General features: G+C 34.8%; 3 protein-coding genes across 9 annotated transcripts; 2 read left to right on the top strand and 1 right to left on the bottom strand.

The window, feature by feature from the left end:
* Nucleotides 1-3,100: 3,100 nt before the first annotated feature.
* LOC144553020 (aspartic proteinase Asp1-like) lies at nucleotides 3,101-8,225 on the top strand. 4 transcript variants are annotated; one of them, XM_078301099.1, is made up of 9 exons: nucleotides 3,101-3,351; nucleotides 3,979-4,096; nucleotides 4,951-5,159; nucleotides 5,649-5,879; nucleotides 6,740-6,875; nucleotides 7,202-7,396; nucleotides 7,569-7,641; nucleotides 7,776-7,911; nucleotides 7,980-8,225. In XM_078301099.1, exons 1-8 carry the CDS (start codon nucleotides 3,161-3,163, stop codon nucleotides 7,883-7,885), a joined length of 1,263 nt encoding a protein of 420 aa, XP_078157225.1. In that variant the 5' UTR covers nucleotides 3,101-3,160; the 3' UTR covers nucleotides 7,886-7,911; nucleotides 7,980-8,225. The 4 variants fall into 4 exon arrangements, with proteins under 4 accessions (XP_078157225.1, XP_078157239.1, XP_078157218.1 ...); XM_078301113.1 differs by having other exon boundaries at nucleotides 3,103-3,351; nucleotides 7,776-7,863; nucleotides 7,985-8,225; XM_078301092.1 differs by having other exon boundaries at nucleotides 3,103-3,351; nucleotides 7,776-7,863.
* Nucleotides 8,226-9,406: 1,181 nt separating this feature from the next.
* Nucleotides 9,407-19,504, top strand: LOC144552993 (aspartic proteinase Asp1-like). Of its 4 annotated transcripts, none has more exons than XM_078301058.1 (9): nucleotides 9,407-9,932; nucleotides 10,533-10,650; nucleotides 16,309-16,523; nucleotides 17,001-17,231; nucleotides 18,097-18,232; nucleotides 18,566-18,760; nucleotides 18,933-19,005; nucleotides 19,140-19,227; nucleotides 19,344-19,504. In XM_078301058.1, the coding sequence occupies exons 1-9, from the start codon at nucleotides 9,703-9,705 to the stop codon at nucleotides 19,435-19,437; spliced, it is 1,380 nt and encodes a 459-aa protein (XP_078157184.1). In that variant the 5' UTR covers nucleotides 9,407-9,702; the 3' UTR covers nucleotides 19,438-19,504. The 4 variants fall into 4 exon arrangements, with proteins under 4 accessions (XP_078157184.1, XP_078157199.1, XP_078157192.1 ...); XM_078301073.1 differs by having other exon boundaries at nucleotides 19,140-19,275; nucleotides 19,349-19,504; XM_078301066.1 differs by having other exon boundaries at nucleotides 19,140-19,275.
* A 1,573-nt stretch (nucleotides 19,505-21,077) lies between these two features.
* On the bottom strand, nucleotides 21,078-23,057 carry LOC144553048 (NAC transcription factor 32-like). The gene is made up of 3 exons (XM_078301124.1): nucleotides 22,773-23,057; nucleotides 22,371-22,648; nucleotides 21,078-21,907 (listed from the first exon to the last, which is right to left on the bottom strand). The coding sequence occupies exons 1-3, from the start codon at nucleotides 22,933-22,935 to the stop codon at nucleotides 21,386-21,388; spliced, it is 963 nt and encodes a 320-aa protein (XP_078157250.1). The 5' UTR covers nucleotides 22,936-23,057; the 3' UTR covers nucleotides 21,078-21,385.
* Nucleotides 23,058-25,908: the final 2,851 nt, after the last annotated feature.

Below are 25,908 nucleotides of genomic sequence, written 5' to 3'. Positions count from 1 at the left end.
TTAACACTGAGAGTTCTATTATGTGATTATAAACACACATATTATATTTTTATGTCTCTGCTCCAATCCAATTTTTTTAATTCTGCCTCTGCTGGTAGCTATATTGGGAGCAATATATCAGCACCAATTTTTTTAATATGTTTTTTATATAAATCTAATCGGGAAGTCAAGGTCAACATATCAAGATGTCAGTATCTAAATTAACAATAAATACAAAGCAGCCCTCTTTAGTAAAGAATATTAATAAGCAACCCTGCAAAGTAAACAAAGTATATTATTATACTCCCTTTAATGTCTCATTGCCTTTATGCACTACTTTATGCTAATGGCAAAGTTTAGAATCAATCAAGAAGGAAGCAAAGGCTTGGAATAAAGGGGTCTTTATGCCTTACCTAGTTGTAAACTAATAGCATTTAGTACTCATAGCAGAATTATAAACTAATATTTTGATGTATTTTATTAGCTGACCTAGGCGTGAAGTTCATGTGTAACCATGTTACCACTTCTTATAATTGCTTGTAGGATAAACAAACAGACAGGCAACACTTACAGTTTACTGCAAAATGAAGATGGTTTACGAAATTACCCCGGAATAATTTCTAAAATTTCAAGTTCAAATTTCTCATAAGTACAAATTTGAAAATGAGACTCCGGAAACACTCGGTAGCCACTACTGAGTTTTCCAAAAAAAAATAAAAAAAATAAAAAAAATAGACTCCGGAATATATTTTTTTTCTACTGCATATTATATTTACATATTCAGAACTTCTGAGAATTTTTATTCAATGTTCTCATTAGTAGGGATTAGGGAAAGAGGGTCAATAGTTTTAAATTTCCCTCAATCACATGTTTTAAATTTTGAACCTGCGACTCACATATGGAGAAGAATGCTATTAATTAATCGTGTTAGATAGTAAGATGTAGTTCTCAATTATTTTTCAAAGTTGTTAGAAAAACTGTTTATCAAATTATCACATGCTCAATAAATAAATTTTGATTGAAAAATATCATTAAACCATACCAAAATAATAATATGTAGTTAGCCTGTCCTGTCTAAGGCCATGTACGTACATCCTTATAATTGCAAAAAAAAATGTAGCTTTACAATTATCTTCATTCAATTTATTAGACTCGTTCAAGTTTAATATTCTTTTTTAACATCTTGCAATTCACCTTGCAAATTAAATACAATTTTAATTGAAATATTATAGCAATCTTGTAGAATTTTAATTTGCATTGGTTTGAATTAATCTTGTAGATAATGTAATTGTTATTTTGCTTGATTTGAAATTAATATACATAGTTTCATGTCATAAATTCCTAACTTTCTCCTATTATTTTTTAATATTACACTTCTTACATAGATTATTCACTTTTTAATATTTTTTGTCAGATTGTATTTTTTCCTTTTGATTTCAAGACCTTTAGGCTTTGGTTAGACTATCAAAACAATTGTGATTTAGTGTTGTACTTTTTATACAGTCAACTAGGGTTGGAGTCAGATTTTCGAACTATGGAATCAAATATATATATGGGAGTCAAATATATATTTTCTTTTTTTACAAAACATGAAAGTCAATTTTACCGTACTTGACATTTTACTTTAAATTATATAGAAAATGATATATAATACATTTAAAAAAAAAAGAGGATCAATCGACACCATTGGCTCTTCTTCAATCTATCTCTGATGCCAACAATTGATGCACTCAGATGAATAAAGATTTTAACAAAGTAATTTTTACTTCATACAATACACAAACTAACACAGATAATAAAATCAAGACAATGTTGCATATCATTCGCAGCCTCTACTAAGATTTAAAAATAAAATAAGTATCTTGCATATGATTTGTGTGCTACATGAAGTCAAAACTATTATGTTACATTCTTTATTCGGAATATGAAGATAAAGATTTTAACAAAATAATTATAACTTCATACAACACACACACACAATAAAATATAAAAACACTGTTCACAATATAAACTGCATTATCGAAGTCTTTTCGTCGGTCAGACTCTCCAAAATGAATATGTATTTTCGCATGTACCGCACTCTAGCTCTCAGCCGAACGATTAAAATTGTGTACCTATTTAGATATTGTAAGGACTAAGGAGTCTATTTTGAGATTCGTTCCAGATTAAAACTGAAGACTCAGATGTCATAGTCATTATTTTTTTCTGTCAGCTGGTGCACTAGATCCGAATTATTCCAAAATAGGGGGCCGTTTGGAAAGAGACTCGGAAAGTTACTTTTTTCTGGAGGAAGAAAAGGTAATACTTGAAAAAATGAACTAAAATAAACAGACAGAAGATCACACTGAAGTGGGACCCACCCCTTTATGAACGTCGTTACGCGGTTTCACTTGAAAGACCGGAAGTAATCCCGAGGAAACGCAATCTCTCTGCAAGCGTGGCCCACAAGATGTATCTCCTCCCTGGGGTCAGACAGTTGATTACAACTTCGGGTGGGTCCCACTTCTGGGGCAGCAGTCCCACAGCATTTGGTCCTGGACAAACTCCTGGTATTATTACTGTATGGTAACGTTATAAATCCAAATCTTCTAAAATATTTGTTTTTTACCGTTACTATACAGTATCTCGTGTGAAATGTCTTTTTTTTAGTCAGAATATTCTCCGCGATACGGTAAAATCGGATCAAAATTTGTTTCCAACCTGTTTGATATTTACGAAACTTTTTGGAATTTTTGTCATATTACCTGTTATGTATGTCACTATAAAATATTAACTGTTACGTATTGAAATATCAAGAAAAATTTAGTATTTACTATTTAGTAGTACAACGTTAACTTCTTGACATCTCAACTCTCAAGTACATGTATGCAAAATATACATCAACACCGTAACGCGTACTCTTCATCTCCAAAAAAAAATATTAGATGTATATGTCATAGCACTTAAAATAAAAAAGAAAACAGGGGTTTGACTGCAAACATTCCTTTTTCCAAACTTAACCTCCTGCAATAAATTACCAGAAGAAAACACAAACGACTCCATAAAAAGAGAGCAAACTTCCTGGTATTTTCTCTTCTCTATAAAAGGCACCCACCTTACTCGAACAGTCAAGTTACATTAATCCACATTTCTGTCTTTGTCTTCCTCTCTCTCTCTCTTTCTCTCTCTCTCTGCATATATAATGGCGAAGCCTCAGCAAATACTCCATCTACTTCTCGGTTTGCTTATTCTAATCGCCGCTGCGCCGTCCGTTTCCAACGCGGCAGCATCCTCGTCGTACAAGAAGTCCAAATCCCAATCCATGTCTGAGGCGTCGCCACGTGGCGGTTCCTCTGCCGTTTTTCCCCTTTCCGGTGACGTTTATCCGAACGGGTGAGCCAAAATCTAGCTAGTCTTTTTACCAAAAAAAAAAAAAAATCCAGCTAGTCTTTCTGATGCTATTCCCTTAACCACTCAGCTTAATTTAATCATCCTTAATTATGCTGTACTGTGAGATAACAAATCAAGCCTCATTTTCTCAAACCTTTATGAAGAGAAGTATATCTCTTGTTAGCGGAATGCACATCTGGTATATAAAACCGCAGTACATTCAGGTTTTTATTGAATTAATCATTGAGGTTCGGGTAAAGTGGAGAAAGTCTTGAATCATGAATAGTATTTTCTTAATCAAGTTAGTTCCAGTATTCAATTTATCAGTCCAACTCAGCTATCATAGTCGCTATTTTTTTTAACGAAAAAAGATTAAAAAAAAAATCGCCTTTCAAATGGGCCTTTTTCAATTTATAAAAAGAACCCTTTGTTGTCTCGAATTTCAACTGGGACCTTCTTTACCAAATGTGTTGCATAAGCACGCCTCTTATTATGCATAAAAGCACCCCTTTATCTGTCTGTAAGGATTTATCTTTGTAGCGGCATGCTTGTGAGCTATATGAGAATGCTAATGAAATATGAATTTATCCAACTAATTGAGAACCTAACGCAAACATTGAATCTATACAGGATGTATTATGTGACAATGAATATTGGGAACCCAGCAAAGCCATACTATCTAGATGTGGACACTGGCAGTGACCTTACTTGGCTACAGTGTGATGCCCCTTGTGTCAGTTGCTCTAAGGTATTCTTGAGACCTGAAATTAGTTACAAAATGCTGTGCCTGAAATTAATTACAGTTCTGTCCTCATTACATAAGGTTCCCTAAACTAACATCTATAGAAATTGATTGATTTTCCTGTAGAAGGAAAGATATATTCTTTCTTATATGATTGGATTATACTAATACTACCTGGTTTGTATAAGCACCAACATGGTTTGAGTATGACATCAAATGGAATTATGTCTTTGAAGTTTTTATCTCTTTCTCAATCTAACTGTTACTGATTTCTATTTCTTACCATAAATTGGTCAAGTACTATATTACTCTTTGAAATAATATTTAGTCTGCAAATTGAATGTATTGGTTTTCAAAGAGCAACCTGCATCTTCATTAGGATCTATGCAGTAAAATAGTAAGCGATGAAATTTAAGAAATTTGAAAATGATTATCATGTCTTACTTGAATAATAGACTGTCTCTAAAGGTAAGTAGGACTCTCTAATAACTGATCCTGTTAATTTGGTGCATTTATCATATCTTAGATATGTATCGGTGACATTTGAGAGAAACTGAGTATCATTTCACTGTTAATTGGGAAATGGTTCATTATATGCAGTTCAGTAACTATCTTTGTCTCCTCATCCATTGTATGGGAAAGAACATTCGGAACAATCTAAAGTGTCCCCTAAATTTGGATGTTCAAGTCAAAATGAATGACTGAGATCCAGCATTAGAAGCAATCCTTATTAATAATGTTGATGTTGTCTTATATCACAATTGTAATCCCATTTGCAGAAGATAATTTGGGATCCTAAACAGGTCATGGAAATTATTTTTCCTCAATCTTTAATCTAACATTTATGAACCTAACAACAGGTGCCACACCCATTGTACCGGCCGACAAAGCAAAAGCTGGTCCCATGCAGTGACCCTATATGTTCTGCATTGCGCCATTGTGAAACATCACAATGTGACTATGAGGTGCAGTATGCTGATCAGGGTTCCTCTCTTGGTGTACTTGTATCCGATGCCTTCACCCTTCGTCTTGCCAACTCGTCCACTGTTAGACCTACTCTCGCCTTTGGGTTTGTATTTTTTTATTGCACGTTATTCCATCATACAACAATTTCCGCATTTTGCTGCTGGCAGCCAGAATTCCTGTTGCTATTTGTATATGACTTCCAACAGTTAGGCTAGATGATAAACATAGATGTTCTGTTAAAATGAACCTAGTTATGCCCTACTTCTAGTTCAATTCTGAGAGACTTAGGTTGTATGCAATTTAGATCAGTAGAGGTAGGTTGAAGCCCAAAAGTTTGAGAAACATTACAAAAGATAATTTGTTTTTCTTTGTTTTTCCTCAATGGAAAGATTCTTTGGTCATTTTGGTTTAATGGTTTCACTGTGTCTGCAAGCATTTAGTGAAGGATGTGAGCATGTTAAAAATGTTATCTGGTGCATCTGACTTACAGTAAACTATGCAGACATTAAACCAAGTAGATTTTTATATCCCAGCAAACATGCTATCTAAGAGAGAAGTCAACATGAACTTAATCCTAATTTTCTTTATTCAGTTGTGGGTACGACCAACAGCTTTCAAATCCAAATGCACCAGCATTGACAGATGGGGTTTTGGGACTGGGAGGCGGTAAGGTGAGTATCATGTCACAATTAAAGGATCAAGGTGTGACCCGCAACGTGGTTGGCCACTGCCTTGGTAGGAACGGTGGTGGCTTTCTCTTCTTTGGAGATGATCTAGTGCCTTATTCTAAGGTCTCCTGGGCTCCATTGTCTCGCACCCATAAGTGAGTATATAAATTTTTAAACTTGAAAAAGCAGTTGTGTGTTATCTATATAAATTCTTATGAGTGTTTGCCGAAAGTCTTTAGCACCATCTAAAGTTGATGCAACGACAAAATCAAGCATAAAAGATCATATATAATTTATATTTTTATAACAATGTACTAAGAAAGTTAGATCAAATGTATTTGTTATTCTGTTTAAATATTGCACAGTTAAATCTTTATCTTTAAATAAAAGTTTTTATATAGAATTAGGTTGTCAGTATATCAGTTTATTAATGTGTTAGAAACCGACGTAACTTCTGTGGGGATATTTTCTAAATTTATTAAACAATGCGGTGTTTTTTTTTAGGAAGTTCTTGATTGTATAGGTTTATTTTTTATTTTGCTGTATGTTTTTACATATGTATCATAAAAATTAGTTTATTAGCAAATACTATACCTAATTGCTTTATTGTTTACTAATTACTTTATTTTTATATGGATGCTTGTGTATTTTTGGCTATCAAATCAAATTTTAAGTTAATTTAGACCAGTGTATAATTGGCATAGATTTTTTTTCTTTTTCAAAATGTATGTTAGAGTTCAGCAGACTGGGTTCTCATGTAGTATGGGTTGACAAAATTTCTATTGTTGATGCTTTTGTTTTTCAACTTCACTGGTGCTGTACTGGTACATGAAAACAATAGTATGATTTTAAAGTTGACAACCTTTGGTCTGCTAGAAATTTCATTTTTTGTTCCATTTAGCAAAACAACCATGAGGAATGGTGTACTGATCTAACTCTGAAAGTCCATATGTACCATATATCTTTTTTTCTATTATTGTAATTAATTTCTCTTAATCTTGAATTAATGTGGCAGGTATTACTCACCAGGACCCGCAAATTTGTACTTTGGGGGAAAATCTCTTGGCATAAAGAAAATGGATGTGGTTTTTGACAGTGGTAGCTCCTACACCTACTTCACCTCACAACCTTACCAAGCTCTAGTTTCTGCGGTACTAAAAATATCTCAATTTTAACTAATTGTTTCTTTTTCAAAATTGCAACGGTAGTCATATTTCATCACAAATCTGTAAGGACCCTCCCATTTTACTGTAGAAAAGAACCTATTACTTGGCCTTTAACACTCTTATTTAGGCAATGGAAGCCTTTTTATGTTGCGAGTTCTGATTATGTTTTTAATATGTTGTATCATAGTTTCTCTTCTTATATTTGTGGTAAGGTACTACTTTTGGTGTAAATTTGTTATCTAAAAATAGGCTTGTGTTAAATGAGAGAATTGAATGGTAAAATTTGAATCTGCATCTCTGATAATGTACAGGTGAAGAGTGACATAGGAAACACGCCATTAAAAGAGGTATCTGATGACCCATCATTGCCTCTGTGTTGGAAAGGTCAAAAGCCATTCAAGTCTATTTCGGATGCCAAGAAGTACTTCAAATCAGTGGTTCTTAGCTTTGTAAATGGCAAGAAGCCTAACCTGGAGATACCTCCTGAGAACTATCTAGTTGTCACGGTAAGATTTAAATTGCCAAGTTAACTTTGGATTAGCTGACAGGTTCTTGCTCTTATAAAGACAAAGTAGATTGAAACTATGTCACTGATAAAAAATTTGTGATGCATAGTATAAGCATTACTGATTGAGTTTTACTTTTGGCCATTCTCTTTTCCCTTTCTTTTCTTTTCAGAAATATGGAAATGTATGCTTGGGGATTCTCAATGGATCAGAGGTTGGGCTGAAGGATTTTAGTATTATTGGAGGTATAAAGTTCTTTGTAATATTATTCATTATGAAATTGATTATAACCATGTTGAGCTGTTATCTCTTTTTGTCCATTGAGCTTCATTTATTATCTCCTAATATAATAATTCTTAACACCTTTTGTATCTCCTAGATATAACCCTGCAAGATTTGATGGTTGTCTATGACAATGAGAATGGCCAGATTGGATGGATCAAAACAGCTTGTGACAGGCTTCCCAAGTCTAGACCTTCTCCTCTATGATCCCATTTTCTCATTTATGTACATAGGTGAATATATACCCTTCTCACTTTGATAATTTTTCTCCTTTTATTCTTTTCTTATTTATTTGAAACAGTGCAGATAGTGAAGGCGCAGGCTTCGGATTGGATGGTCTTTGCCGAGGTATATTAACCGAGGATTGTAACATTTACAGTGCCTTGTTTGGATAGGATAAAGAGTATCTCAAGAAAGAGAGAAATAGCAAAGAAAACATTATAAACATAGAGAGGGAAAAGGTTACAGACAATGAGGCCGAATGGAGTGTAGGAATTTGTATACACATGCATCTCAAATGTTCCATAACTTATTATTCAAAGAAAAATGTTCCATAACTTGCATTTCATTCATCGAAAATGTGCTCATAAAAATCCTGGGTTTAACAGACGTGCATTATTCGAAAATTTGAATTTGTATGTCTGATAATTGCAAGTTATAATTTCATTCATCGAGAATTGATATCAGTAAATGGCAGCAAACTGTCCTCTCCTCTGATACGACGCCTACCAGTGTTAAACGTGTATGCTTGTTTCATAACAATTTCGACGCTTACATTGAAACACAACGTTAAGTGAAAACGTGAAAAATGTTTCAATCAGACCTGTGATTCAGTTTTGTAAATTACAAATCTGAAGCAAATACAAGGAAAATAATGAAGTGACTCAGTGAGGTCCAAGCTCTTATCTTAGGGCTCTCATATGTAGCTTTTTCTTTCAGAGCATGAAGCGAGGTCAAAACCTCTGAAATTAATCATCCACAGTATGCGAGCAAAATTAACCCATTAATGTTAGGCACATGTCGTCATCCATATTTTGCCTTTAATCTGATTTAATTCGATAAAAGTTCAAGTCGTTTCCCACACTTTGAATTCATTAAAATATGCATGTTGCAAAATCTTAATTAGCTGTTTAGATGAGCTGAAAATACGGAGCAAGGGTCTCAAACATAACTACATAAGACAAAGTTGTGCAGTGAAGAAGTTATTAACTGCGTGCAGTTGCTAATTTTCTACCAAAAAGGTCGCTAACAAATGTGTGGCCCCACTAAGGATATGAGAGCATCAAAGACGTTTACATTTCTGGTTTTCTAGCGTTTATCAGTTTCTTAATTAAGCCAAGTAAAATGCATGCACATTGCCGCTTCTTCTCTTCAGAGAAAGCGAAAGATTTCTACTAAAGAGACATCCATTAAAAAGGAGGAGAAGCACAACAAAATTGATTCTCGAGTCATCCCCCCGACCCGAGAAAATGACTCCTGAAAATTGAAGCACTAAAAAGGAAACAAAAACGATTAAAATACATACATGCAAAAGAAACATCTATCAGAGTACACCTGCACGTGATTACGACCCATCGTTTGCTCTTAATCGACCATCAAATTTCTCTCCAGACAATTGTTATGATAAATGTTCACCTCGTCCTCCAACTCTAAAAGAACTGGAAATGTCCCCGCACCTATCTCTTCCTTGGCTTCGTGCGCGCTCCCGTTCTGACATCAAATTTCTCTCCTGAATGCTTCTTTTGTTGCACCTGTATTGAAGCGGAATTTCGTTCGAAATTTTCTCCAATTCAGTTGAGAAATGGAGAGGAGTCGAACATCAATTAATCCCTCTTTTCACCTCTTTGAAACACATGGGCCCGCTGGTTAGTGACGAAATAAACTACCCCCAAACATAGATACATATGAACCTCATTTTAATCCCTTGCTTCTCAGTTAATCCCCAATTCCTCAATCATCCCAGCCAGATCCAACTGCTAAGAACGGTCCTAGACTTTTGTTAGCAATCACCGTTTTACTGAATTATGTTAGCACAAATTACTAAAATCACTCTGATTCCGAAATCAGAAGGGCTTCTGAAGGTAAGTGAACATGTCCGACTGGAAAACAGGGTCTCGGCAAAACCCAGTAGGAGAAACTGGTCCGAACCCGTTAATTGCAAATTCGTTATTAAATCCCAATCCATGCCTGAGGCGTCGCCATGTGGCTATTCCTCTGCCCTTTTTCCCCTTTCTGGTGACGTTTATCCGAACGGGTGAGCCAAAATCCAGCTAGTCTTTTTACCAAAAAAAATAAAAAAATCCAGCTAGTCTTTCTGATGCTATTCCCTTAACCGCTTAATTTAATCATCCTTAATTATGCTGTACTGTGAGATAACAAATCAAGTCTCATTTTCTCAAACCTTTATGAAGAGAAGTATATCTCTTGTTAGCGGAATGCACATCTGGTATATAAAACCGCACTACATTCAGGTTTTTATTGAATTAATCATTGAGGTTCGGGTAAAGTGGAGAAAAGTCTTGAATCATGAAAATAGTATTTTCTTAATCAAGTTAGTTCCCAATCCAACTCAGCTATCATAGTCGCTATTTTTTTTTTTACTAAAAAAGATAAAAAAAAAAAAAATCGCCTTTCAAATGGGCCTTTTTCAATTTATAAAAAGAACCCTTTGTTGTCTCGAATTTCAACTGGACCTTCTTTGCCAAATGTGTTGCATACTTGCATAAGCACCTCTTTATCTGTCTGTAAGGATTTATCTTTGTAGCGGCATGCTTGTGAGCTACATGAGAATGCTAATGAAATATGAATTTATCCAACTAATTGAGAACCTAACGCAAACATTGAATCTATACAGGATGTACTATGTGACAATGAATATTGGGAACCCAGCGAAGCCGTACTATCTAGATGTGGACACGGGCAGTGACCTTACTTGGCTACAGTGTGATGCCCCTTGTGTCAGTTGCTCTAAGGTATTCTTGAGACCTGAAATTAGTTACAAAATGCTGTGCCTGAAATTAATTACAGTTCTGTCCTCATTACATAAGGTTCCCTAAACTAACATCTTTTTCCTCTCTGTTTTCCTTTACCTTTTCGAATAGTAGACTCGGATATAGAAATTGATTGATTTTCCTGTAGAAGGGAAGATATATTCTTTCTTATATGATTGGCAGGGGCGGATCCAGAATTTCGGTCAGAGTAGGGCACTAATAGGGTTTAAACCCATTAACTTATTGGATACAATACTATATTCGTATGATCCACTTTTATAATAAAATAAAATCATACAAAAGATAAAAATAATTGTAAAATTGACATAGTTAAATTGTAAATTCCAATATTACATAACAAATAATGTTATATACATCATAAAATAAAATAACAATTAAGAAGTAAAGAAAATGCAAAAGGTTAAATTAATTCTTACATATCATAGAAGAGATGAAGGTTAATTATTGATTGAATATTCTATTGATGAAAAGATGCCTTTACAAAATGTACGTAGGTGTATTTATAGATCAATAGCCTTTTGATCTTTCTTAATTACACAAGATTTCTAGCCATTGGTATTTCCTTAATACACAAATTTTCTATGGTTGTTATTTCCATAATAAACAGATTACACTTACAGGGAAGATTTGAGATAGGGAAGATTTGAGATAGGTGTATATTCCTAAACAGTGTGCTAATTAAAGCTGGTTAGCTGTTATTTGATCGGGTTGCTTTGGTAATCTTCAATATCTTCAACATTAATTAACAACATTAATTCTTGGGGAATTACAGGACCCTGTAATCCAAATCCGAACCGTTGGTCTTTCTCGAGATTTGTGCATGAAAAGTTACTTTTTTCGAGATCTGTGCAGAAAAAATTTGAACGGTTGATATTAGAATTTCAGGGCCCTGTAAGTCCTCTCGGGATTACAGCAAATTCGGACTCCTCGAAAACACTTGTGGGCTTTGGTGAGTCTAATTGAGCTGAAATTGTCTAAAAGTTAAATGCCATGTGTAATAAATTTAATGGGTCCCACTGTTATAAATATCTTCTTCATTTTCTCCTTCTTTCCTTTATGATTTATCTTCTCCCACTGCTCAAATCTCAAATTTATTTAAACCAGATTTTCTTCTTTTAGAATAGGGACTGAGCCAAAACATATCAAAACAAATGTATTTTTGAGTTAGGGGTAGGCACTCTATCAAATCAGGAGTAGGCACATCAAAAAATTAGTACTAATTCTAAAAAAAATTAAATCCAGGAGTAGGCAAGTGCCTACCCCTGAGCCTTCATAGATCTGCCCCTGATGATTGGATTATACTAATACCACCTGGTTTGAGTATGACATCAAATGGAATTGTCTTTGAAGTTTTTATTTCTTTCTCAATCTAACTGTTACTGATTTCTATTTCTTACCATAAATTGGTCAAGTACTATATTACTCTTTGAAATAATATTTAGGCTGCAAATTGAATGTATTGGTTTTCAAAGAGCAACCTGAATCTTCATTAGGATCTATGCAGTAAAATAGTAAGAGATGAAATTTCAGAATTTTGAAAATGATTATCATGTCTTACTTGAATAATAGACTGTCTCTAAAGGTAACGTTCACTTAAAAGTATAGAACAAAGTTTTAGTATAACAAGCTATACCTTTTAACCTGAACTACACTGTGACTCAGACTACAAGTATACAATCCTATCGATGGTATGGTCAGGTATCGATCCAGATGACAGTTCAAGTATTAACTATATTTTAACTAAATTACTTAAAAAATAGAAGTTTGAAAAAGTTGATTTGGGTGTTTATATTTCCTAAGTAATTCAATAACAGAGATTAAAATTAAGAGAGTAAATAAACTTGGTTTAATTCAGAAATAAAAAGACGTTTTCAGGGTTTCTGATTTCATCTTCAACTTTGCCTTTCGTACCAACTGCGGGCCACGTATTCTCATACGCAGGGCGCGTGGCCCTCGAGTTAATACAGCAGCTGTCTGTTTCTTTGTCGAAAGCTATGTGTAGGGTTCTATTGACCGTACCTGATGTTCCTAAACCTCAACTCTCGTTTATTGGCTTAATAAACTCGGTATGGGTATACAAAAATACTGGCGACCCACCCGACCCGTATTTTACCGGGTTTAGATGTTACTGGGTCGGGTACGGGTTGGATTTTGACAAATCTGTTACTCTGGGTCGGGTCATGGGTTTGCTCTTAATAACCCGTTTATACTCGGACCCGGCCTCAAATCTATGTTTCTACATTTTTACATAACTTCTCTTTCTATTTACTCCTCCCCTCACGTTTAAAGCATTCTTTATTTCTACCCAATCTGAGGATATTTAAGAGTTTTAAGTTTAATTTGAATTTGAATTATTATGTTTTTTTATTTCATGGATTTTATATGCGATTGTTATATGTCGCTGTCTTTTTTTTTAGGATGTTACATTCTAAATATGTTTTTTTATGGATGTTATATGTTAAATTATTTCTATTTTATTTATGTTTGTCACTTTTATTTGTATCTAGTTTTAATAAAAATAGTAAAAAAAATTATAATAGATTTTTGATCAAAATTATAACCAGTTTAACCCGTCTAACCCCCATAACTCGTAATAACCCGTATATAAAAAAATAGATGGGTTGGGTTGGGTTATGGGTGGGTCAAGTAAAGAATTATTGTAACCCGGTGTAATCGGGTTGGATTCAAATTTTAATAAAATAATATCGACCCGCCCGTTATACACCCCTAAAACTCGGTAACAGAATTACAATTTTTGTCCTTTTTAGGTTTCTAAACCTCAACTCTCGTTTATTGGTATTCTACCTAAGTTACTTGTCTGGTTTACTAAAGGTATCCACCATCTCTCGACGCATGGAAAGTTCACATCTCAGCTGCTAATTAGTCTCGCCTCTCGACTCACAAACCTACCTCATATACTTAGTCTGGTTGAGAGAAAGATCAAGGCCAAAGTACAAGAAAGATGCTTAAGTTCATCTAACAGTAAATCAAGAATAGTCTAAACAATTTCAACCAAGTAATTAAAATACTACTCAAACAAGTAAACACAAACATCAACACAGATTCAAATAACTTGCATATAAAATAAAGTATTCGACTACATCATAACCCTAGAAACTAAAAAGTCTAAACTAACATAGTTAAAGAGAAAATAAAACAAATAGAAAGAAGAAAGAAATGATAAAACTCCAAGAAAATAAGCTCCAAGCCGAGCCTCCTCTTTCCAAGCCCTCGAAACAAAGTGGAGAAGAATGGTGGTATCTGGTATCTCAGAGATGGCCTCCCCAAAAGGAAAGATGTCCTTCCTCCTATTGTCTCCCTCTCATTTATAGCTATTTTGTGACTTGGGGAGCAAGCAACCAAGAATGGAAGGTGAATCAATCAAGATCTCATGAGACATGACAATAAATCTCAGCTGATGCCTTTCTTAAAAGGTTCCTGCGACTTGCACATTACAAATTCTGATTTATAACCTTTCTAGAATTGTAGATCTCATTGTCATCTTTCTAGCAAGCCTTTATTTGTCTAAAACAGAGTTTGTATGACCAAGATATAACAAAAATACGAAAAGATGTCAAAAGCTAGAATTTTTTCATATTTGCTTTGTCTGCTTTCTGCGCAGCCTGCGTGGAGTTTGCACGGTCCGTGTCCTGCCTCAGTTTTTGCTGTGATCCAAACTTCAAATGGGCATAACTCATTATCCGTAACTCCGTTTTCATTGTTCTACCACTTTTCGGAAAGCTTGCGAGTAGATCTATAATTTGCTTCATTTCCTGAAATTTAAATAGACTTGAACAGTAACTTGATTTTTGGTATAATTCTAAATTAAATTAAACTAAATTAACCTAAATACATGAAAATTGGTCAAGTTATGAAACCTAGAAAAAAGTATATATAATTTATGCTCATCAGGTAACTCTCTAATAACTGATCCCGTTAATTTGGTGCATTTATCATATCTTAGATATGTGTCGGTGACATTTGAGAGAAACTGAGTATCATTTCACTGTTAATTGGGAAATGGTTCAATATATGCCGTTCATTAACTATCTTTGTCTCCTCATCCATTGTATGGGAAAGAACATTCGGAACAATCTAAGGTGTCCCCTAAATTTGGATGTTCAAGTCAAAATGAATGACTGAGATCGAGCATTAGTAGCAACCCTTATTAATAATGTTGATGTTGTCTTATATCCCGAAATTTTTATAAATACCCAAAAATATAACAAAATTACGAAATCTACAAACTTTTTGAACGTATCTCGGAAATTATCCAATCCGCTTACTCAGTAACCGGATTAAGAACAAATTTTCGCTAATTGGGCAACTGGATGCATGCAAATTGTTGGGTTACTGGGTAAGCGAAAATAGAGTTGGGTTACTCAGTTAGCGGAAAGGTGATTTTTTTTTAAATAGCTTACGAACTATAAGTACAACAAAATTTCTCCGTTTTGAATATTTTCTGAATTAAATAAAATTAATTATAAAAAATAATAAACTATAATTTATAACAAATTAAATAATAAGTAACATAATTTCAGAAATTAAATAATTTACAAATTAATTATAAGAAAAATTACCTTTTTCTTTTTCTTTTTTATCTTCCTTTCTCTCTGTCTGAGTGTCTTCCTTTCTCTCCGTGTGATCGTGTGCTTCGTATTTATAGCAGATTACAAAACCAATTATAAAAATTGATATTTAAAAGAAATAATAATTAACATAATTTCAGAAAAAGATAGATAGTTAAAAATTGATATTTAAAAAAAATAATAACTAACATAATTTCAGAAATTAAATCAAAATCCAGTTATAATACCATTCAATTTTTGGATAGATTTCGTAATTTCGTTTTTTTAGGGTATTTATAAAAATTTCGGCTGATAATACCCCACACAGCATGTAGCACTTAAATAGATCCTATTGGCTCATTAATTACCACACACATCAAAATATCCTAATTAGTATAAAAGATAATTAACATAATTTCAGAAAAAGATAGATAGTTAAAAATTGAAAAAATTGATATTTAAAAAAAATAATAACTAACATAAATTAAATAATTTACAAATTAATTATAAAAAAAAATATTACTTTTTTTTTTCTCTTTCCTTCCTCTCTGTCTGAGGCTTTCCTTTCTCTCCGTCTAAGTGTGATATGAGATTTGTTGCGAATATAGAGACACATTACAAAACCGGGGAAGGAATAACTAGATCTCTTTCCGCTAACTCACTAACCGAAAATTTTAGTCTACCCTATCACGATTTCGTAAGCTATTTTTAAAAAATCACCCTTCCGCTAAGTGGGTAACCCAACTCTAACCCAACAAATGCCCTCTTTCCGCTTACCCAGTAACTTAACAATTTGCATGCATCCGGTTGCACAGTTAGCGGAAATTTGTTCTTAATCCGGTAACTGAGTAAGCGGATTGGGCAATTTCCGAGATACGTTCAAAAATGGGTAGATTTCATAATTTTGTTATATTTATGGGTATTTATAAAAGTTTTGGGCCTTATATCACAATTTCTAATCCCATTTGCAGAAGATAATTTGGGATCCTAAACAGGTCATGGAAATTATTTTCCGCAATCTTTAATCTAACATTTATGAACCTAACAACAGGTGCCACACCCATTGTACCGGCCGACAAAGCAAAAGCTGGTCCCATGTAGTGACCCTATATGTTCTGCGTTGTGCCAGTGTGACACTGACACATCACAATGTGACTATGAGGTGCAGTATGCTGATCAGGGTTCCTCTCTTGGTGTACTTGTATCCGATGCCTTCACCCTTCGTCTTGCCAACTCGTCCACTGTTAGACCTACTCTCGCCTTTGGGTTTGTATTTTTTTTATTGCACGTTATGCCATCATACAACAATTTCCTCATTTTGCTGCTGGCAGCCAGAATTCCTGTTGCTATTTGTGTTTGACTTCCAACAGTTAGGCTAGATGATAAACATAGATGTTCTGTTAAAATGAACCTAGTTATGCCCCACTTCTAGTACAATTCTGAGAGACTAGGTTGTATGCAATCTAGATCAGTAGAGGTAGGTTGAAGCTCAAAAGTTTGAGAAACATTACAAAAGATAAATTTTTTTCCTCAATGGAAAGATTCTTTTGTCATTTTGGTTTAATGGTTTCACTGTGTCTGCAAGCATTTAGTGAAGGATGTGAGCATGTTAAAAATGTTATCTGGTGCATCTGACTACAGTAAACTATGCAGACATTAAACCAAGTAGATTTTTATATGCCAGCAAACAAACTATCTATAAGAGAAGTCAACATGAACTTAATCCTAAGTTTCTTTATTCAGTTGTGGGTATGACCAACAGCTTTCAAATCCAAATGCACCAGCATTGACAGATGGGGTTTTAGGACTGGGAGGAGGTAAGGTGAGTATCGTGTCACAATTAAAGGATCAAGGTGTGACCCGCAACGTGGTTGGCCACTGCCTTGGTAGGAACGGTGGTGGCTTTCTCTTCTTTGGAGATGATCTAGTGCCTTATTCTAAGGTCTCCTGGGCTCCATTGTCTCGCACCCATAAGTGAGTATATAAATTTTTAAACTTGAAAAAGCAGTCATGTGTTATCTATATAAAAAAGGCCCGTATGAGTGTTTGCTGAAAGTCTTTAGCACCATCTAAAGTTGATGCAACAACAAAATCAAGCATAAAAGATCATATATAATTCATATTTTTATAACAATATTAAGAAAGTTAGATCAAATGTATTTATTATTCTGTTTAAATATTGCACAGTTAAATCTTTATCTTTAAATAAAAGTTTTTATATAGAATTAGGTTGTCAGTATATCAGTTTATTAATGTGTTAGAAACCGAGGCAACTTCTGTGGGGATATTTTCTATTTTCATTAAACAATGCAACATTTTTTTTTTTTTTGGAAGTTCTTGATTGTATAGGTTTTTTTTTTATTTTGCTGTATGTTTTTACATATGTATTATAAAAATTAGTTTATTAGCAAATACTACCTAATTGCTTTATTGTTTACTAATTACTTTATTTTTATATGGATGCTTGTGTATTTTTGTCTATCAAATCAAATTTTAAGTTAATTTAGACCAGTGTATAATTGGCATAGATTTTTTTTTCTTTTTCAAAATGTATGTGAGAGTTCAGCAGACTGGGTTCTCATGTAGTATGGGTTGACAAAATTTCTATTGTTGATGCTTTTGTTTTTCAACTTCACTGGTGCTGTGCTGGTACATGAAAACAATAGTATGATTTTAAAGTCGACAACCTTTGGTCTGCTAGAAATTTCATTTTTTGTTCCATTTAGCAAAACAACCATGAGGAATGGTGTACTGATCTAACTCCGAAAGTCCATATGTACCATATATCTTTTTTTTATTATTGTAATTAATTTCTCTTAATCTTGAATTAATGTTACAGGTATTACTCACCAGGACCCGCAAATTTGTACTTTGGGGGAAAATCTCTTTGCATAAAGAAAATGGATGTGGTTTTTGACAGTGGTAGCTCCTACACCTACTTCACCTCACAAGCTTACCAAGCTCTAGTTTCTGCGGTACTAAAAATATCTCAATTTTAACTAATTGTTTCTTTTTTCTTTTTCAAAATTGCAACAGTAGTCATACTTCATCACAAATCTGTAAGTACCCTCCCATTTTACTGTAGAAAAGAACCTATTACTTGGCCTTTAACACTCTTACTCAGGCAATGGAAGCCTTTTTATGTTGCGAGTTCTGATTATGTTTTTAATATGTTGTATCATAGTTTCTCTTCTTATATTTGTGGTAAGGTACTACTTTTGGTGTAAATTTGTTATCTAAAAATAGGCTTGTGTTAAATGAGAGAATTGAATGGTAAAATTTGAATCTGCATGTCTGATAATGTACAGGTGAAGAGTGACATAGGCAACACGCCATTAAAAGAGGCATCTGATGACCCATCATTGCCTCTGTGTTGGAAAGGTCAAAAGCCATTCAAGTCTATTTCGGATGCCAAGAAGTACTTCAAATCAGTGGTTCTTAGCTTTGTGAATGGCAAGAAACCTAACCTGGAGATACCTCCTGAGAACTATCTAGTTGTCACGGTAAGATTTAAATTGCCGAGTTAACTTTGGATTAGCTGACAGGTTCTTGCTCTTATAAAGACAAAGCAGATTGAAACTATGTTACTGATAAAAAATTTGTGATGAATAGTATAAGCATTACTGATCGAGTTTTACGTTTGGCCATTCTCTTTTCCCTTTCATTTCTTTTCAGAAATATGGAAATGCATGCTTGGGGATTCTCAATGGATCAGAGGTTGGGCTGAAGGATTTTAGTATTATTGGAGGTATAAAGTTCTTTGTAATATTATTCATTATGAAATTGATTATAATCATGTTGAGCTGTTATCTCTTTTTGTCCATTGAGCTTCACTTCTTTTCTCCTAATATACTAATTCTTAACACCTTTTGTATCTCCTAGATATAACCCTGCAAGATTTGATGGTTGTCTATGACAATGAGAATGGCCAGATTGGATGGATCAAAACAGCTTGTGACAGGCTTCCCAAGTCTGGACCTTCTGCTCTATGATCCCATTTTCTCATTTATGTACATAGGTGAATATATAACCTTCTCACTTTGATAATTTTTCTCCTTTTATTCTTTTCTTATTTATTCGAAACAGTGCAGACAGTGAAGGCGCAGGCTTCGGATTGGATGGTCTTTGCCGAGGTATATTAACCGAGGATTGTAACATTTACAGTGCCTTGTTTGGATAGGATAAAGAGTATCTCAAGAAAGAGAGAAATAGCAAAGAAAACATTATAAACATAGAGAGGGAAAAGGTTACAGACAATGAGGCCGAATGGAGTGTGGGAATTTGTATACACATGCATCTCAAATGTTCCATAACTTGTTATTCAAAAGAAAAATGTTCCATAACTTGCATTTCATTCATCGAAAATGTGGTCATAAAAATCATGGGTTTAACAGACGTGCATTATTCGAAAATTTGAATCTGCATGTCTGATAATTGCAAGTTATCATTTCATTCATCGACAATTGTTATCAGTAAATGGCAGCAAACTGTCCTCTCCTCTGATAAGCCTTCTACCAGTGTTGAACGTGCATGCTTGTTTCATAACAATCTCGACACTTACATTGAAACACAACATTAAGTGAAAACGTGAAAAATGTTTCAATCAGACTTGTGATTCAGGAAATTAAATTTGCTGAAATCATTGAGGATTTCAGGGACCCTGAAATTCCAAATCGAACTGTCTAAGTTCGTCCGCACACAAATCTCAAAGCATACGGAATTTTATGTACAAATCACGAAATATATAGATGGTTGGATTGAGAATTTCAGGGTCCCTAAAATCCCCGTGGATTCCAGCAAATTTGTTTCCGTGATTCAGTATTGTAAATTACAAATCTGAAGCAAATACAAGGAAAATAATGAAGTGACTCAGTGAGGTCCAAGCTCTTATCTTAGGGCTCTCATATGTAGCTTTTTCTTTCAGAGCATGAAGTGAGGTCAAAACCTCTGAAATTAATCATCCACAGTAGGCGAGCAAATATTAACCCATTAATGTTAGGCACATGTCGTCATCCATATTTAGCCTTTAATCTGATTTAATTCGGTAAATTTTCAAGTCGTCTCCCACAATTTGAATTCATTAAAATATGCTTGTTGCAAAATCTTAATTAGCTGTTTAGATGAGCTGAAAATACGGAGCGTCTCAGACATAACTACATAAGACGAAGTTGTGCAGTGAAGAAGTTATTCTAGTTTCATCACAAGTTGCATGCATATAACCCAAAAGTTAAAGTTTATTAACTGCGTGCATTTGCTAATTTTCTACCAAAAAGGTCGCTAACAAATGTGTGACCCCACTAAGGATATGAGAGCATCAAAGACGTTTACATTTCTGGTTTTCTAGCGTTTATCAGTTTCTTAATTAACCCAAGTAAAATGCATGCACATTGTCGCTTCTTCTCTTCAGAGAAAGCGAAAGATTTCTACTAAAGAAACATATCCATTAAAAAGGAGAAAAGCACAACAAAATTGATTCTCGAGTCATCCCCCCGACCCGCGAAAATGACTCCTGAAAATTGCACTAAAAAGGAAACAAAAACGATTAAAATAGATACATGCAAAAGAAACATCTATCAGAGTACACCTCAGCACGTGATTACGACCCATCGTTTGCTCTTAATTGACCATCAAATTTCTCTCCAGACAATTGTTATGATAAATGTTCACCTCGTCCTCCCAACTCTAAAAGAACTGGAAATGTTCCCGCACCTATCTCTTCCTTGGCTTCGTGCGCGCCCCTGTTCTGACATCAAATTCGAACTTCTCGGTATGGCACACGCCGTTTTTTTTTTAATTCCCTCCTGAATGCCACTTTTGTTGGCACCTGTATTGAAGCGGAATTTCGTTCGAAATTTTCTCCAATTCAGTTGAGAAATGGAGAGGAGTCGAACATCAATTAATCCCTCTTTTCACCTCTTTGAAACACATGGGTCCGTCGGTTAGTGACGAAATAAACTACCCAGATACATATGAACCTCATATTAATCCCTCACTTCTCAGTTAATCCCCAATTCCTCAATCATCCCAGCCAGATCCAACTGCTAAGAACGGTCCTAGACTTTTGTTAGCAATCACCGTTTTACTGAATTATGTTAGCACAAATTACTAAAAGCACTCTGATTCCGAAATCAGAAGGGCTTCTGAAGGTAAGTGAACATGTCCGACTGGAAAACAGGGTCTCGGCAAAACCCAGTAGGAGAAACTGGTCCGAACCCGTTAATTGCAAATTCGTTATTAAATCCCATTCCAAGGGCATTCTCCCAGTTTCCCCAGTAATTGCTCGACTGACTATCGACCTCCTCCTCGCACTTGAATTCGGGGGAGAGCACGTGCTCTGAGCAACTGGAGTCCCCATTATACGGGTTCAGCGGCACAGACTCAGATTTGTCGAAATAGAGCATGTTGTCGGTAAGAGGCGGTGGGGTCATTTGCGGAGGCGCGTGCGTCACGTGCCAGATCTCACCCAGTTCGGATTCAACCTCCTCTTTCTTGAGTGCGGTTTGCATCAGGTTAGGATTCACAGTCCGGTTCGGGCTGTAATTCGCTCTCGGACGCTTTGATCCGACCGGTTTGCGCTCCTCCTCCTCAACGGGTTGTTTCTCGATCACCCCTTTCTTGTTGTAGATCCGACAGAGAACCCAGTCATCGAGCTGTAAAGTGAGAAATTATATCAAGACATTAGATATTTGATCGACGGATCTGATTAAAGTAATATAGCGACAACACAAGTTTTTGTTTGTATTAGCTAAAAGATGTGGCGCCGCTATCTTAGGCTTCTGTGAGGCGATAAGTACGAAGTGTGGGGCCCAGATAGTGTATTTATTCAATTATTGTTCTTTTCAGACCTAGGAATTAAAAAGACAAATTGACCTAGTTGCCGCAACGGACCCCACTGACAAACATAAAAAGGAGTAATTATTGTGTACACCTGGAGCATGCTTTCTAAAGTAACATCCACCGACTTTATGCAACAAGTGGGAGACGGTGCTCATATTATAGTGAACCAGGTATAACCAGTAATTACATTACCTCGCACCGGCGAGAATCGCAATTCGATTTATTTTTACACAAAAAATATATCGGATTTTTCTTAGAATTGTGAAAATTACGAACCCTAAGGCTGTTGTTCTTCTTGCGAGCCGATCGATCCACGTCAGCAAGCCGGTACTCGTGCATAATCCAGTTGGTTTTCACACCCTTGGGCGGTTTTCCGGCGTAGAACACAAGCGCCTTCTTTATGGCAACTGGTTTCGGCGAACCGACTGGTTTATCAGCCCCAGTCGCCTTCCAGTAACCCGAACCCGCAGCCCGGTTCGGCCTACACCCGTTGGGATACTTCCTGTCGCGTGGCGAGAAAAAATACCACTCCTTCTCCCCATACATCGCCATGCCTGGAAAAGTAAATCAGTAAAATCAATATGAGTGAATCATGCACCATTGGATCACTTCTCGATCTAACGATTCAATTAAAAGAGACTGAGCTAGATCCGCGGAAACTGCGCTGTAAGTACTAACCAGGGAGTTCCCAGGGGTTGTATTTGTAAAGATCGATTTCAGCAATGATCGGGACATTAATAGGCTGGCCCGCACAGCGGCGGCACAGGTAGTGCATCACGAGCTCTTCGTCCGTTGGATGGAACCGGAAGCCGGGAGGCAAGTTCAAATCTCCGCCGTTCATTTTCTCAGCTAGGTTAAAATCCCTACTAAAAAGCACGGAAAGGAAACAAAGATTGGGGAAAACAGCAAAATTGATCGCTTTCGAGTTTTCTCAAAAGCAGAAGACCAGAATGAATGAAGGCAGGGCGGGCGGTGTATTTATAGGCCGTGCAAGGGACACGTGTCCCCTGTTTGACAAGGTTAATGGAGATACACGTGAGCCTGACCATAGTCTTTTTGGAATGATATTTTGTCTGCTCTCGGAGCAAACCATCCCAATTTATTATGTCAGGGCATGCGTCAGCTACTTTGGAGGTCTTCTAACGAGGTGAGGTCGACTTTTTTTTAGATGAAGCCCGTGGCCGTGGAAAAGTATCCTCTGCGGAGTTTTCCGTGCGGATCTTTTAATCTGGTCAGTTAGTTTCGAATCGGACGGATCAGATCAGATTTTGTCCGAATTTTAAAAAATTCAAAATTTGGTGAACCCTTAATACAGTCTGTCCGATCCGAAACGAACGGATCAGATTAAAAACTCTGCACGAAAAAACTCCGCAGAGGATAGCGTTCCCGTGGCATAGGCGAGGTGGGGTCGACTGAGGACGATTCAACCGGGGATTCCATGAGCCATGGTTCACTGTATTGAAATTTTACAAATTTGCATTGTTTATTAGATGTTCTTTTGTAATGGTCTGACATGGGCCCCACTTGGTGGGACCACTATGATGAGGAAGTCTCTTCCGAGACGCGGCGAGCGGCGAGCGACGAAGTATTTTTTTCAACCCTGTTTTAAAATGTTTGATTCTCTTATTGAAACGTTTTAGTGTATTTAATTGTTGAGGGGAGATGGTTGACAATGATATCGACGTCCTGTTTTAATTAAATATAATTTTTACCATCAATGTTCTTCCTTAATTATTATAATAATATAAATCTAAATCAAAGGGAAATCCTTTCTGTTTTTTTTTTTTTTTTTTTGAAATTTGTACAGGTTGATTATATGATGAGATATATGGGAATATATTACAAGAGTCGAGAGTTAGCTGGCTGCCTTTATCAAGATAAAAGAATCAAACTCTAATTCCTGTCCCGCATAAATTCAATTGAACCTTTTGTAAGCGTCATTAATTTTTATTGACAAATAAAAATCTTAAAGTATAAATTGAATTCAAATTGAATTATACTAACTCATAAAATTTTTCCATAAGTTTATATTTAATTTTACGGTAGACATAAGATAGAATTGGCACATAACGTTTTCTAAGTGATGAAAGACATGGATAAAATAAGTAATGAAAGGGCCACGAATATTTTCTTTAAAGTAAAATATGTTCCTAGGTATTTAATCCAGAAATATTCTTAGTGTCGAATTACATATAAAGTGTATATTATTTGTTGTGATTTTTTTTATGTGGTCAACCGTGAAAAAACTCATTTTACTTCCGACCTTTTCTAGAAATTATCTTTTCTTGATCGAAATCAAATGAGCAAGCAACTGAAGTAATTTCAAGAATTTAAGAAAAAAGAATATACTCATTGTGCAAATAAAATTTGGAATAAAAGATAGATAGTTTCTATAACTAGTTATTTCCCTTTAAAAAGGAATTTACATTGTTCGATATACAGTCTGGACTTTGGATAGAGATGGCCATTAAAATCAACGCATAGACAAAAAGAATAATACGATTATACGAATACATTACCATCAAGGAAAGTCTCACAAGGCAAAACTCGATGACAATTGTTTTCTTTTCCTTAACAAATTAGCTTGTTTAACCTTTTCTGTCTAACAATTTATACTGATTTTTTTTTTATATTCGTAGTATTAATAAAATAATAAAATAAATCGGTAGCATAATCTATTTTAATATTTTCAAAAATAATAGAATGCAATTAGGGGTGTCAATGACACCCTTTTATCCATTTACCCGACTCGTATCGTATCTGAAAACACAGGTAAGAATAAGATTTTTTTTTTTTCGTTAGCTTATCGGGTATGGGTAAAAGTAATGATTTTTTTTCCTTATCTTATCCATTATCATATATGATAATTTTAAAAAATAAAATTATATATATATATATAGGGCACGGCTAAATTGTTGCCGGCAGCATTTCAGCGGAGGTGCTGCCGGGGCAATATCGTAATTTCTGATGTCCAAACAACAAATCCAAACGTTAGATGTTTAATCTATATTATAATCTACTTGGAGACCAAATTTTACATTTTTGTGTTTCTTTTTATTGTTACTACATTGCTAGTATTAATATGAATTAAGTACCAATTTATGGCAACTGGTACGTTGGTACCAGTCAAAATGCAGCTGGTACATTGGTACCAGTCCAAAACATCAGTAGGATTACTGGTAAAGGACTTGAAAATCAAGAATTGAAGTTCTAATTGTTTTTTTTTTATATTAATGGATCACAAAATCTCAACCTTAATTGAAGTTATGAACCTGATTTTTCTTAACTATGACAGACAAGAGATGCTTAAAAAGATATATTGAAGTTGTGCTAAATATAAACAGTCGGAGGTGTAAAAATCAAGCTCATCCAACTTGATTGTTCTTTAATTAGTTAAAATTTATAATTTCTGAAAATTTATTAGAATATAATATTCACCTTAAATTGATTATATGTGAAAATAAATTTATGCAATTTAAAAGCATCATTAACTATTAATTGGATTCTATGAAACAAAAAAAAAAACCTTAAAGGTTATATTGGTCTTTTACAATTTTTCTCCTACCATGACATTTTTAATGTATTGCTTCAACTTTCTTAATCTTTACGCATCTTGCCAAACAACCACTCCTTAGCAAAAATTAAATTTTTAATCCCTCACTCTTAAGGAGGGTTGCCGAACATGGCCTATACTCTTAAAAAAAAAAATTACTTACTAATTAATTGCATTATCTTGTTGAGCAGTGATATGTAGAGATTTATTAGTTTAAAAAAACCCAATGTAAAATTTTTTACAGGACGAACAAAAAACCTT

The sequence above is a fragment of the Carex rostrata genome, chromosome 1 (genome assembly GCF_964058835.1).
Source record: "Carex rostrata chromosome 1, lpCarRost1.2, whole genome shotgun sequence".
Classification (NCBI taxonomy): domain Eukaryota; kingdom Viridiplantae; phylum Streptophyta; class Magnoliopsida; order Poales; family Cyperaceae; genus Carex; species Carex rostrata.
The sequence above is the reverse complement of the archived record's forward strand: the minus strand, read 5'-3'. Positions and strand labels throughout refer to the sequence as shown.